The sequence below is a fragment of the Rhinoderma darwinii genome, chromosome 1 (genome assembly GCF_050947455.1).
Source record: "Rhinoderma darwinii isolate aRhiDar2 chromosome 1, aRhiDar2.hap1, whole genome shotgun sequence".
NCBI classification, from domain to species: Eukaryota; Metazoa; Chordata; class Amphibia; order Anura; family Rhinodermatidae; genus Rhinoderma; species Rhinoderma darwinii.
In genome coordinates, this window is record NC_134687.1 from 193,485,941 (window position 1) to 193,500,979 (window position 15,039).

A 15,039-nucleotide genomic window follows, 5' to 3' on the forward strand; every position below is an offset into this window, starting at 1 on the left:
TTCTCACTACACCCCTAGATGAATGCCCTGAGGGGTATAGTTTCCAAAATGGAGTCACTTTTTAGATGTTTCTACTGTATGGGTACATCAGGGGCTCTGCAAATGCGACATAGCGCCCAAAATCGAATCAAGCAAAATCTGCATTCCAAGTAGCACTCCTGCCATTCTGAGCCCTGCCGTTTGTCCAAACAGACGTTTATGACCCCATATATATATACTCGAGAGAAATTGCTTTACAATTGTTGGGGTGCTTTTTCACCCTTATTCCTTGTGAAAATGAAAAAAAATTCAACATTTTAGTGGAAAGAATGTGTAGATTTTAATTTTCACTACCTAATTCCAATAAATTCAGCAAAAAAACAGTGGAGTCAAAATGCTCACTATACCGCTAGATAAATTCAATATGGGGTCGCTTTTGCAGGGTTTGCATTGTTTTGGCCCCTCAGGAGCTTTGCAAATGTGACATGGCGCTGCAAACAATTCCAGCAAAGCTTGAGCTCCAAAAGTCAAATTGCGCTCCTTGCTTTCTAACACACAGCAGTTTATTACCACATATGGGGTATTGCTGTGTTCGGAAGAGTTTGCTTTACAAATGTTGGGGTGCTTTTTCTCCTTTATCTATTGTGAAAATGAGAAAATATGAGCTAAAACTACATTTTATTAGAAATCATTTAGATTTTTCAATTTCACTTCATAATTCCAATAAATTCTGCAAAAACCGTGTGGGGTCAAAATGCTAACTATACTCCTAGAAATATTCCTTGAGGGGTGTAGTTTCCAAAATGGGGTCACTTTTGGGGGGTTTCCACTGTTTTGGTCCCTCCAGGGCGTTGCAAACACGACATGGCACTGAAAACTATTCTAGCAAAATCTGCTCTCCAAAATCCAAATGGTGCTCTCTCCCTCGTGGTTCCAAACAGCAGTTTATTACCACATATGAGGCATTGCTGTAATTGAGAGAAGATGCTTTACAAATGTTGGGGTGCTTTTCCTGATTTATTTCTTGTAAAAATTAAAAGTTTTTTTGCGAAAAAAGTAGATTTTCATTTTTACAGACTAAAACTGTAAAACTGTGGGGTCAAAATGCTTACTATATCACTAGATATGTTTCTTGAGGGGTGTAGTTTCCAAAATGGGGGTTTCACTGTTTTGGCACCACATGACCTCTTCAAACCTGACATGGTGCCTAAAATATATTCTAAAAAAAAAAGGAGGCCCCAAAATCCACTAGGTGCGACCTTTTATTCTGAGGCCTGTGCTTCAGTCCATTACCACACTAGAGCCACATGTGGGATATTTCTAAAAACGTCAGAATCCGGGCAATAAATATTGAGTTACATTTCTCTGGTAAAACTTTGTTAAAAAATTTTTTTGTCAAAAAAAATAAAAATGTAATATTTCACCTCTACATTGCTTTAATTCCTGTGAAATGCCTAATGGGTTAAGGAACTTTCTGAATGCTGTTTTGAATACTTTGAGGGGTCTAGTTTTTAAAATGGGGTGATTTATGGGGGCATTAAGGGTATGTTCATACACAGTGGTTTCAGACGTAATTCGGACTGTTTACGCCTCGAATAACACCTGAAAAAACGGCACCCTTACGCCTCCAAACATCTGCCCATATCTTGCAGTGGGATTTACGGTGTTCTGTTCCCACGAGGCTTAATTTTACGCGTTGCTGTCAAAATACGGCTCATAAAAAGACGGCGCAAAAAAGAAGTGCATGTCACTTCTTGGGACGTTTTTGGAGGCGTTTTTCATTGACTCCATTGAAAAACAGCTCCAATAACGGCCAAAAAATACGCAGCGAAAAACGCGAGTTGTTACAAAAACGTCTGAAAATCGATGCAAACGTAGTCATATGGGAAATGTTAACTAGTAACTATTTTGTGTGGTATTACTCTCTGTCCTACAAGCAAATAGTTACATTTAGAAAAATGATAATTTTTGCAAATTTTCTCTGAATTTTGGTGTTTTTCACAAACAAACTGAATATATCGAACAAATTTTACCACTAACATGCAGGACCTGTGAGTGACGTCACAGCGTGATCTCTCGAGAACACGCTGTGTCTGCACTGCCAGAAGCTGGGCGTTCTGAAGAGAAGTGGATGATACTTCTCGTCAGAGCGCCCAGCTAGTAAAAGTATTAAAAACGCCCCGATGTACGCACCTAATACACGCCCACTTGGACTTTTACTTTTAAACACACCCACTTGGACTTTTGCAAGCCTCATTTGCATAACTACAAAAATGGTCATAACTTGGCCAAAAATGCTCGTTTTTTTAAAAATAAAAACGTTACTGTAATCTACATTGCAGCGCCTATCTGCTGCAATAGCAGATAGGGGTTGCAAAATCTGGTGACAGAGCCTCTTTAAGTCTGAGAACTGGGGTGAGGATCGAGTCTCCTCTGCATGTATCTCCCTTAGCGACCAATAAATTGATTCAAATGTATATAGTTAATCAGTGCTATTTAACCCCTTATAGGCTATTCAAAAATAAATGTCTTGCCCACTCCAGATGCCACAGTCCTCATGCTGACTTTTGGCTTCTGATTTGGGACTGTCCCTATCTCAAAGCCTTCTGGAAAAGAGGTTACACAGCTCCTGTCTGTTTTTGTAGTGCCATTGGTGCTAGAGGTTTGCTTGTTGGGCTTTCTGGAGGAAGCGTACTGGCTTCAGCACACTAGAATCCTCCGTAGGGCCCATTCACACGAGCGTGAATCTCGTCCGTGTGGTGCGCATGGAAATAACGCACTGCACAAGGACCCATTGGTTTCAATGGAACCCGTTCACACATGCGTGAGTTTTCTCGCAGCGAGAGTCGGCATCGTGAAACTCACTGCATGTCCTATATTGGTGCGTTTTTCACGCACCTATGCGCCGATTTGAAGTCAGTGGGTGCGTAAAAACAGTGTACTGCACACGGATGCACATTTGTGTACGGTGCATGATTTGCGCATCAATTCCATTTAAAAAAAAGTATTTTGCGAGTGTGCATGCCAATGGCAAAGCACACTGTTGCATAACGCAACACGGACCAGATTTACGCGCGTCTTTCACGCACGTGAATCTGACACGCTCGTGTGAATGTAGCCTTGGAGGGACACTTTTTTTTTGGGCAAGAAAAGTGGTTGATACTCTAATGGGGGAGTAGCCATCCACACTTTTCCCGTGGAGATCTGAAGTTTACAAAAGAATTCCTTATGAAAATATGGTTTATAAACATTGGAAATGTCCTGACAAATTCATGATGGTATGGGGACCATGGTGTACTTCACACCTCACTTTGTTTTTTCCCCGCACTCTACGCTTCTCCATTGACCGCCTTAAGTTACTTATGCAGTGTTAGGGTATGTTCACACGAGGGCGTCCGTAACGGCTGAAATTACGGGGATGTTTCAGCCTGAAAACATCCCCGTAATTTCAGCCGTAACGGCATGTGCAGGCGCTTGAACGCTGCGTCCATTACGGACGTAATTGGCGCTGCTATTCATTGGAGTCAATGAATAACGGCTCCAATTACGGCCAAATAAGTGACAAGTCACTTCTTTGACGCGGGCGTAAATTACGCCTCGTGTGAACAGACAAACGTCTGCCCATTGCTTTCAATGGGCAGATGTTTGTCAGCGCTATTGAGGCGCTATTTTCGGACGTAATTCGGGGCAAAAACGCCCGAATTACGTCCGTAATTAGTGCGTGTGAACATACCCTTAGGGTATGTGCACACGCTTAACAAAAAACGACTGTAAGATACGGAGCTGGTTTAAGATACAGCTGTTTTTTATGCATCAAGCGTTTTTTGATGCGTTTTTTTACGCCCGTTTTTGGAGCTGTTTTTCTATTAGGACAATGAAAAGCGGCTCCAAAAACGTCTCAAGGAGGGACATGCACTTTAAAAACACCCGGTGGGAACGAAATGCAATTTTTCCCATTGAAATCAATGGGCAGATGTTTAGAGGCGTTCAGCCCCTGTATTTTCAGCTGCCATTTTTCACGTCCAAGATGCGCAACGCCCGTGTGAATTAGGCCTTAAAGAGCCTCTGTCACTAGTTTAGTAATGCCCTATCTCCTAGCTAACCCAATAGGCGCTGTCACATTGATAATGCTAGTGAAAATTCTGTCCCAAAAAGTTTATTATTTATTAAGTAATGAGCTTTTTTTTTTCTAAATAGGCAAATGAGCCTTTATTAGACAAGTGGGTGTCAACGCAGCAATTCTCCTGAGGTGGAGCTACCTCACATCCTCTGACACTGTCCAATCAGCATGAAGCTGCTTCACACGGCGTGAGAGGCTGAGGCTGGAGGGAAGGGAATCAATTCAAACATCCATATCTTAGGCTGTGGACCACCTAGAACAGTGGCTCTAGTGGCATATGAAAGGGGAGATTCTAATATTTCATATGACACCAGGATCTCTAGCTGAGAAAAAAAAACTGAGCTCTCACCAGTTGAATACACAGTAGGGAATGGAAGCTGTATACTATATATTATCACACTGTGTTGCTGGGCACGGAAAGGGGAGAAGCTGTATGATGATTGGACAGCGTCATACAGAAAACAATACACCACCCAGAGTGAAACTAAAGAGTCACCTCCTATTTGGCTATTAGAGCCAAATTAGCATATTTAGAAAAATGCTCATAACTTCTAAAATAATAAAAGGTTTTTTTAAACAAATCACACTGTGGTTATCAGCATCATAGCACCTATTAGATTAGTTAGGAGATAAGGAATTAATAAACTGGTGACAGAGTCTCTTTAAAGTGTAGCGAAATGTTCGACAAACTTCTGACATGTCATAGTGACATGTCAGAGGTTTGGATTGGTGGGGGTCCGAGCACTGAGACCCCCACCAATCGCTAGAACGAAGCCGCTGAAGCGTTCGTGTGAGCGCGTCGTTTCTGTTCGGCTTTTTCCGGAAATAAATGTTTCAGTGTACGGGCTCATAGACTTTCTATTGAGTCCGTACACCGATATATTTATTTCCGGAAATAGCAGAACAGACACGAAGCAGCTGAGCGCTCACACGAATGCTTCAGCTGCTTTGTTGTAGCGATTGGTGGGGGTCTCAGTGTTCGGACCCCCACCAATATAAACTTCTGACATGTCACTATGACATGTCCGAAGTTTGTCGAACGTTTAGCTACACTTTAAAGAGACTCTGTCTATCCTATTAAAAGAAAATTCTACCTTTAAAACAAAGAAGGTGGTTAGTATTTAAATATAAGTTTTGGGAATTTGTGAAAATTGGCAGTGAGATTGCTGCATGTGAACGTTGTGGGCTACTTTATTTCTTTGAGGTCTAGTACTTAATTCTAGAAAGGATTTTTAGTATATTTTTTACCAGCACGGTGTGGGCTGATGACATGAGTGTGTAACTTTCTTAAGAAGGCTTCACTGTGTCAGTGAGAGCGGGTTAAACATTATATAGTAGTAGCTTGTGTTGTCATTACTAGGATAATGTGTTTCCTGAATACATTGTCAGTCTTGTTGATTCAGGGGGAAGGAGGGGTTGTGCCGCTTTGTCGCCTCCACATCATAACGTAATGAAAGCATGTGTAATGTGTGCATGCTACTTGTCAAATGACTGTGTGTTTATTGCTGATTAGTGTACAAAATTCCATTCCCTTTTACGATAAGTGTACGAGTTGACACTTTTTGTAAACTTCAAACAGCTTGACTATCATTGTGTGTTCATTACTGGTAACCTGAAGCTGTCCATGGAATACACAGACTTTACGTTGTGATAGTTTCCATCAAATTCAGACCAACAAAACACAGCCGGTGTGTTTAGCCGTAGTCTAAGGTTATGTGCACACGGAGTGTTTTCGGACCTATTTCGCACGAAAAACAGATGAAAAATTGGAAGCTGAGCGCCCAAAAATATCTGCCCATTGATTTCAATGGGAAATACGGCGTTCTGTTCCGATGGGGCGGTTTTTTACGCCTCATATTAAGAAAACGGTGCATTAAAAAACGGCCGCGAAAAAGAAGGGCATGTCACTTCTTCAGCCGTTTTTGGAGCCGTTTTTCTTTGACTCCATAGAAAAACAGCTCCAAAAAACGCAAAAAAAAATGTGAGTTTGCTTAAAAAAACACCTGAAAATCAGGACCTGTTTTCCCTTGAAAACAGCTCTGTATTTTCAGACGTTTTTGATTTTGTGCGTGCACATACCCTTCGTTTAAAAGTCATGCACATGTGTGAGTGCATTTCAGCCTGTAGAGCTATATTTACATTTGCGTTATGGCTTAAGTTCATAATAGAAGCCATGATGCGGTGCCAAATCGTGATTAACCCCTTAGTGACCACCAATACGCCTTTTCACGTGAGTCACTAATGGGCTTTAGGCTAGGCTGACGCCTTTTCATGTCAGCCTAGTCTAAGTCCTGCACGGGTCTCCCGTGCAGGCTGGAGCCGGGGCTCAGCTGTCTGATGACAGCTGAGCTCCTGCTCCAACGCCCGCGATCGAAGTTTACTTCGAACGCGGCCGTTTAACCCGTTAAATGCCGCCGTCAATAGCAACCGCAACATTTAACTTGTTTACAGAGGGAGTGAGCTCCCTCTGTCACCCATCAGCGGCCCGCAAATGCAATTGCGGGTCTCCGATGGGTTGTCATGGCAGCCGGGGGCTTAATAAAAGCCCCCAGGTCTGTCCTGGACATATGCCTATTAGGACACGCCGGAGGCACGTCCTAATAGATTGCCTGTCAGATTTACACTGACAGGCAATAATGCTCTGGTATACAAAGTATACCAAAGCATTATAGCAGCGATCTGAAGATCGCATAGTAAAGTCCCCTAGTGGGACTAATAAAATAAATAATAAATGTGAAATAAAGATTATTAATAAAAATTACAGTAAAAAAATAAATCCATTTTTTTTCCCATAAAAAGGGGTTTTATTTAGTAAAAGTGTAAAAAATAAATAAAAGTACACATATATGGTATCGCCGCGACCGTAACGACTCCATTAATAAAGTTAATATGTAATTTAAACCGCAAGGTGAACACCGTAAAAAAAAAACACAAAAAACAATGGCGAAATTGCAATTTTTTTCCATTGCCCCCCAAAAAAGTCATAATAAAAATGAATCAATAAGTCCCATGCACCCCAAAACAGTACCAATCAAAACTACGTCTCGTCCCGCAGAAAACAAGCCCAAAAAAATCACTACATTGATGGAAAAATTAAAAAGTTACGGCTCTTGGAAAGCGACGATGCAAAAACAAATAATTTTAGTTCAAAAGTGTTTTTATTGTGCAAAAGTCGTAAAACAGAAAAAACCTCTACATATGTGGTATCGCCGTGATCGTACCGACCCATAGAATAAAGGTAACATGTTAATTACGCCGCACAGTGAACGGCGTCAATTTAAAAACGCATAGAACAATGGTGTAATTTCAGGGTTTTTTTTACAATCCCCCCAAAAAAAGTTAATCAAAGTTAATAAAAAAATTATATATACCCTAAAATGGTGCCATTAAAAAGTACAACTAATCCCGCAAAAAACAAGTCCTCATACAGCTATGTAGACGAAAAAATAAAAAAGTTATAGCTCTTTGAATGCGACTATAGAAAAATGAATAAAATAGCTTGGTCATTAGGGCCTAAAATGGGCTGGTCACTAAGGGGTTAAAGCAGTGCCGACCGACCCCACAAATGGATACCCCCCAGATACTAAAAACAACTAAACCAAAAGTGAGAAAAAGAAGGCTGTCCGGTATTTGATATCCAGATACTGAGCCAAATGGGTCTCCGTAATGGGGGTGTCTGGAGTTATGCTTGAAGGTCAGTGGTTTGTGGAGGGGGCAACTGACACATGAAATGACATCATCACTTTTGTGATTTGTTATTCAATCAGCTGCCAGTAGCTTTGAAACACGCAAACTTATGCTATTAATACATGTATTTCTTGTTCATTGCACTTCGCCCTCACACAGTGATTAAAATACTCATGAATTATTTTACAGCCATAATTAGTCATCACCAGTAAAGATTACAATAATTATCAGCACAAACATTGGTCATTTGGTCAATGGTCATATGATTTTGCTCCCCCCCTAGGGATTCTCTGAATTGTAAAGGAGTTCCATACTAATCTAAGACAAAGGTTTACAAAGTAGGAGCACATGGAATGCTCACAAGTTGATGTATATTGTAATTGAGATAAATTTATTTTCTGGTACTTGTTCCTGCATGTTGCTGACTACTATGTTTGATTCTGACCTTGGCTTTGTTCCTGACCACGCCCCTGCCCTGTCCTTTGGATTGTCAGCCTGGTACTTGTTGTTCCACTCCTGGCACTGACCCTTGGCTGCGCTTCTCACTACGTTCCCGTCTCATCCTCTGGCTTGTCACGTGCTTGCCGCCCACGTGCTCACGCCTCTTGGCTCAGTTCCTGACCATACTACTTCTGTATTAGCGCTAATGATGCTAATCCATGACTATTCTGTAGAGTTTAAATTGGGGATCGTCCTGCAGCAAATTCCCTACCCCCTTGAAGTTAAAAACCAGGGCATCTCTTTGGCACTCCAGTCTAGTTAGTGTCAAACAGATTACGACTTAGAGAATCCACATTTCCGGTAGGTGACAATAACACTTTTATTATTTTCTACAGGGTAGACATTCATAGGTGTTTTTGCACCTAACAAAAAATAAAGCTTACAAGTAATTACAGTTGGACGAATGTTAGGTTAGTATTTTCCACTGCCAAATGGTTTGGGAACAGATGTTTTTGAGGTAAATATGAAGTAACCCTTCTTAATATCTCTGTCATAGCTGCCGTTTAAAAAAGCTTTACTGGTAAAGTAAGCTGGTAGACTTCCAGAAATAAATGTGCTAATAAAGTATGAAATAAGTATGACGAGTTACATCAGCATTATGTAGTTGTACTGATCTGTTCCCACTCCTGGAAAATGACTTCTAGCTGCAGATATGATGGCATGCCTCGTCTGGAACGGTGGCCTCCTCAGCTTTGAGATGTTTGTTAGCAATTCAGAACACAATCTCTTGAGGAATTAAGGCCTTGTCTACTTGAAAACAGTTGTTCGTCAGAATTCATGACTAGTGATCACACATATGGCTGGATTATCATATGTTCTAGAATGTTCCAAGTGAAAAACATAGGCTCTAAATACATTTCTTTGTTGATTTATTTTGTTGCTGCCAAAATGTACACAACTTTACAGATCTCCTTAACGTAATAAAGTACAGGTAAGGCTATGTTCACACGGAGTATTTTGCAAGAGGAATATCTGCCTCAAAATTCCGTTTGGAAGTTTGAGGCAGATTTTCCTCTCCCTGCACGCCGATTTTCGCAGAGTTTTTTGCGGCGTTTTTCGCCCGCGGCCATTGAGCGCCGCGGGCATAAAACACCGCGAAATACGCTTTCTCTGCCTCCCATTGAAGTCAATGGGAGGTCAGAGGCGGAAACGCCCGAAGATAGGGCATGTCGCTTCTTTTTCCCGCGAGGCAGTTTTACTGCTCGCGGGAAAAAGACGCCGATGCCTCCCATTGAAATCAATGGGAGGCATTTTCGGGCCGTTTTTGGCGAGTTTTGCGACGCGGTTTCCACATCAAAAAACTTGTCAAAATACTCCGTGTGAAGATAGCTTCAGAGCTGCTAGAGAAAGGGGCAAACAGGGCTGAAATCCATTACACTATTACATAAAAATGCAACATGCTCTAAAAGTGCTAAAAAAAAAAAGGCACGTAAGGGCCTGTTTACATCAGCATCGGGCTTCCGCTATTCGGTTCCGTTCAACCTTTCCGTCAGAGGAACCGATAAATGGAAAGCCTAATGGTAATGCTTCCGTTCAAGTTGGTTTCCGTTTGTTTCCTTTCTGTAAAGTTTCTGTTTATTTTTGCGGAAACAATAGCGCAGACTACTACGCTATTGTTTCCGCTAAAAAAACTGTAACTTTACTGAACGGAAACCAACTGCATCGGAAGCATTTACACATTGTAAACAGGATTTTATGAAAGTTTGTTAGAAACGGCAGAACACCAACAAAAATGTTCTATTTTTTTTTAAATCTGACGATGTTTGTCTCTGCTTGGTCATGTATGTTTGTAACGCTATCGATCAAAATTGTCACCCGACAGCCGTTTTCCATCTTGTTTCTATGGCCAGCTGATCATCTGTAGGTTTTGTCCGTTTCATGTATGTAAAATGTATATCTAAATGGATCATGAATACCTTCTGTAACGTTTATTTATCAAGCAATATTGCGCGTGGACTTTGCTTTGATTGGTAACTGATCATCGCCATCCGAGAATCACATTTCCTGCACATAAACATTGCAGTTCAGTGTAAAAATGAGTACGGTATATACTTTTGAGCTGTAAATGGAAAAGGCAACAAGGCCTAGTGACTCTGGGTAAGGATAAATTTACTGCCTGTTGTTGCTGGGCACTTCCCCATTCATGAGCCTGCATGTAGAGCAGCAGCCATTGGTCCTGCCTAGCTGATTGACAGACCTGACTATGTAGCTGCTGATGGGAGTCAAGTTACAAGGAAGGCGGGCGAGCACAGCAAAGCACCCTGACAGCTACATTTCTGGATTGACTGCAAGCTGCAGCTGTACATGTATGCAGAAGGAGGAGGACAAGGGGCAGAAATCCAGCAGATAAGAGCAGAGGAAGTTTGACTTCATGACAAAGCCTTCACTTCCTCATCCCTCTTTCTTCCATGCACATATTCCTGTTCCGCCCTGTTCTCTCTCTTTAGAACAAGGAGAAGGCGGTGTCTGGGCTGGTGAGCAGGCAGTCACCGCAGAGCAAGCTGCTGGAGAGACACCATACACAGCACTGGCTTCTTCTCAGTGGGATGGCCTGTGAACTCATGCAAAGGTATACATTATATTCCTTCTAGTCCGTAGCTTTGTGTCTTTTATCACTATCTTATTTAAACATTTTCATTCTTGAATATCCGTAAAATGGGTTTTACAGCCCTTCTTTTTTTTTTTTTTTTTTTTTTTAAATTATTTTGTATATTCCCTGCTTGCCTCCATGTACTGCGGAATTTATTGCAGCGGAGAGCTAAAAGCTCATGCTTGTTTGGTAGACGCGCTATACCGTGCGCTTTTTAAAATGTGTTTTTATATACGTCAATATTTTGAGAATTTGGCTTTCCGGCGTGCATATCTCTTGTGACATGAATCCATTCTGCCTCCAGAATTATTATGAGCAGATGGTGACTTTGCATTCGATCTAGATGTCCTTAGACGACATATTGTTATGAAATGGTATACAGAATTGTATGTATGTGAATGATTCATTGCCTGAAGAGGACTGCGGTACACTCTAATTGCTCTATTAATTGTAAACATTCCACATCCCGCTATGTATTTTGTGTATGTATGTGTGTGTATTTTATATTATATATATATATATATATTTCTAATTATAAATATAATACGGATATTAAGAACAAGGAGACCTGGAAACATGGTGTTGCTTGTAACAAGTTACAATACATCTTTCCCCTTTTAACTTTTTTTTTTATATATATATATATATATATATATATATATATATATAAAAAATTTACTGCATCTTTGGCAACTCTGCAACCATCCACAGATTAGTGCAGTGTTAGGGTATGTGCACACACACTAATTACGTCCGTAATTGACGGACGTATTTCGGCCGCAAGTCCAGGACCGAACACAGTTCAAGGAGCCGGGCTCCTAGCATCATACTTATGTACGATGCTAGAAGTCCCTGCCTCGCTGCAGGACAACTGTCCCGTACTGTAAACATGATTACAGTACGGGACAGTTGTCCTGCAGCGAGGCAGGGACTCCTAGCATCGTACATAACTATGATGCTAGGAGCCCGGCTCCCTGCACTGTGTTCGGTCCGGTACTTGCGGCCGAAATACGTCCGTCAATTACGGACGTAATTAGTGTGTATGCACATACCCTTATACTGCAGGCAGGAGCAGGGACTGCTGTGGTGAGACTCTGCAGCGCTACAGTTGCTAAATTACTTGTTTACTTCCTGTCATACAGCGAAAAATGTCTAGGAGGATCATACAGTGCGGAGAGCAGAAGATCAAAACGTATACCATTACTCTGCAGAATCTTTCCTACAGTGGAATGGTGTGTATCTGTAGGTGGGATTTTTGTGCAAAAAAATAAATAGTATTCCACCCTGGCTGCTCAAAAGCTCTACATAAACACAGGACTGTGTGCATAAGTCAAAGCTTGTAGGCAAGTATAGGTATAATTCGAGAAAAGCAGTATTGGGTAATGGTTTGCCAATGACTAGCAAAGCTTTTGCGTAAGGTTGGATTTACACATTCCGGTTTAAATTCCCAATTTTTCGATTGTCCGTGCTGACCATTTAAACAGAGATTTATTTTGCAAAATAAATTCCTGCTATTCCTTGTAGTGGGGTTTCACATTTTGATTGTTTATGGGATTATAGCAATAACGGTGATAAGAGTAGGCCTTTTTTTAGGGTCTTTTTTTAGGGTCTTCCGGCCGAAATACGTTCCGTACATTACGGACGTAACATGGTCGTGTGAACCCAGCCTTAGAATGCTAAAAAAAACTAGGTGATCGTATCAAATAAGAAGTGGTTTTTGATAACTAGTGAGTTTTAAGGCCCCCTACACATGGCTGTAGCCGTAATCACGGTCTGTGATTATGGGCACGGCCGTCTGCGGACAGTCAAACGTATTTGCGGGCAGCGTTCCCATTATAAAGTATGGGAGCGCGGTCCATAAAATTAAAAAATAGGACACGGCCCGCACACCTTCCGTGTAAATATACGGGAAGGTGTCCGTGGGCAATAGAAACGAATGGATCCGTATGGTCGTGTGCATGGGGCCATCTATTCCGAAATATTGTCTGTAAATACGGTCCGTATTCCATCCGTGTATACGGATCCGTAAAAACAGAGGGAGGATGCAAATGATGTCATCCGCATATTGCATAGCAACGCTTCCGTAAATATGGACAGTATATGGATGCACATCCGTGTTTACGGAAACTCCCATAGACTTCTATGGGAGGGTCCTTGCCGTAATTACGGACAAGAATAGGACCGGTTCTATCATTTTTTTTTTCAGCACGGACACCCATCAGTAAAAATACTGAAAGGTGTTCGTGGCCAATAGAAATAAATGGGTCCGTACTTACTGTCTGTATTTACTGATGAAAAATACGGTGGTGTGCATTCTAAACCTATTGCTTTTTGTGTCCCAGTGGGGCTTACAATGTAATTTCCCTACCCCACACACAAGCACCATTAAGGACAATTTCATAGGAAGCCAATTAACCTAGCGGGATGTTTTGGAATGTGGGATGAAACCGGAGAACCAGTAGGAAACACATGGAGAACATACAAACATATAGATATTTTCCTTGATCGATTTTTAAACCCAACACCTTTTGCCGTACAGTCTTGTGCAAGCATCACCGCTGAGGCCAGTTATTAGGTACAGTGCCCACATGACTGTACGGCACTTCATCGCAGCAGCAAAGTAAACAAAGACCGACAAGAGGCGCTGGAGCTGCGAGGGAATTTAACGGGTGAGAAATTTTTTATTTCTGCTGTTGCTCTCATTTTTGAACTTTTGGAAACCCCTGTAAATGTGTCCTTGCACTCTACTTGTGAGCAAAAATTTAGGGTATGTTCACACGGCCTATTTTCAGACTGTATTGTCCCTCTCTGGGAGACAGCTTGCTGCAACCGAAACCTTCACCAATACTATGTCTGTAATGGACACATGCAAGCTGAACCCTTTTACACAGCTAGAAGAGACTAGGAAGTGGCCTGTTTACTTTGGCAAATATCCTCAAGGGTGTTTATTTTTCTCCATTACTTTCTATGTTTAGTGTCATCCTAGACCCCATCATTTCATGTTTATATATTACCTTTGGCAATATGAAGTGATATTTTGTTAAATAACGTCGATCTGCTGTATATGCCACCTATTGACCTGAATAGCAGCCACTTAGAGATCGACACCTTAGTAGCAGCAACAATCCAGTTTTACCTATGCTTGTGAGGGAACACAGGGACCGTTCTCTATACTAAATATTAGGGAACTGCACCTTTATCAAGTACGGTATATTAGGAAAACACTCCAAATCATTTATGCCGCTGTTTTTTTGTGGAAAAAATTGTAAAGGTAGAAAAATATTGTAAGATTTCCATTTCGACCCAATATCATTATTTTCATCAGGATTTTCATTACTTTATTAAATTAAAGTTATTACTAAAAGATCATTTGACAACGCCAAATTCAAGACATGTTAAAGGGATTGTTTTATATTCCCTATTAAAGCTTATAGATGTCAAAGAAGGGGGTCCCGTGCTTGAGATCCCACTCTGAGCGAAAGCAGAGAGCTGCTAAGAATTAGGCTGGATTCACACGAGCACGTAACGTCCGTAATTGACGCAAATTCTGGACCCCTAGTGATTATCTGATCACTGTCCGGTTGCATTCCTAAAGGGATTTTTGTGCTGAGAAAACCGCTTTTTAATGGCTACATTATATTCATACTGAAGCAAAGAAAGATGTGCTGCTTTATTTTAGTAATCCGAAATCAAGTTGCTTTACGAACATTCTGTATTAAAGTAAACTATTGTGCAATAGCTAGAAGTTACTATTGGCTGGATGAAGTTGTTGTATAGGTATATTGCAGTGGATTATATAAATGACAGCATTATTTTAACACACATTTGCAGTAGTAGTCCAGTTTTCTAATTCTTTATTTATGAACAAAGAGCCATGACACACTACTGGCGGTGCTCATCAACCCAAAGCAGCCTTTAAAATTGTAATTATTAAGATGAAGAACAAAAAGGATGGAACCTGAGGTCAGGGGGTGTACTCCTGTGGGGGGAATGTGGGATGGGGCAGGAGGGGTAAACACTCAAAGGTCTAAGAGGCAACATCATGACCCAGCAAGGAGATTCTGTTATCGTGAGAGACAGACCAATGGTGCCAAGTGTTGTAGAATGAGGCAGTAGTATTCCGTACAGAAGACGTTCAATCCTCCAGAAACAAAATATCATT

The 15,039-nt window shown here is 41.2% G+C and overlaps 1 protein-coding gene across 5 annotated transcripts in view; it reads left to right on the plus strand.

Annotated features, from left to right (window-relative positions):
• FAM13A (family with sequence similarity 13 member A) overlaps window positions 1-15,039 on the plus strand; it is a 303,023-nt gene that overhangs the window by 158,731 nt on the left and 129,253 nt on the right. Inside the window, exon 1 of one of the 5 annotated variants that reach the window (XM_075860673.1) lies at window positions 10,519-10,856. The exons of the other annotated variants lie outside the window; for them this stretch is intronic. Coding sequence (XP_075716788.1) covers window positions 10,834-10,856 — 23 coding nt within the window. The 5' untranslated portion in view covers window positions 10,519-10,833. Of the gene's footprint in view, window positions 1-10,518; window positions 10,857-15,039 lie in introns of those variants that run through there. 5 annotated transcript variants of the gene reach the window in all.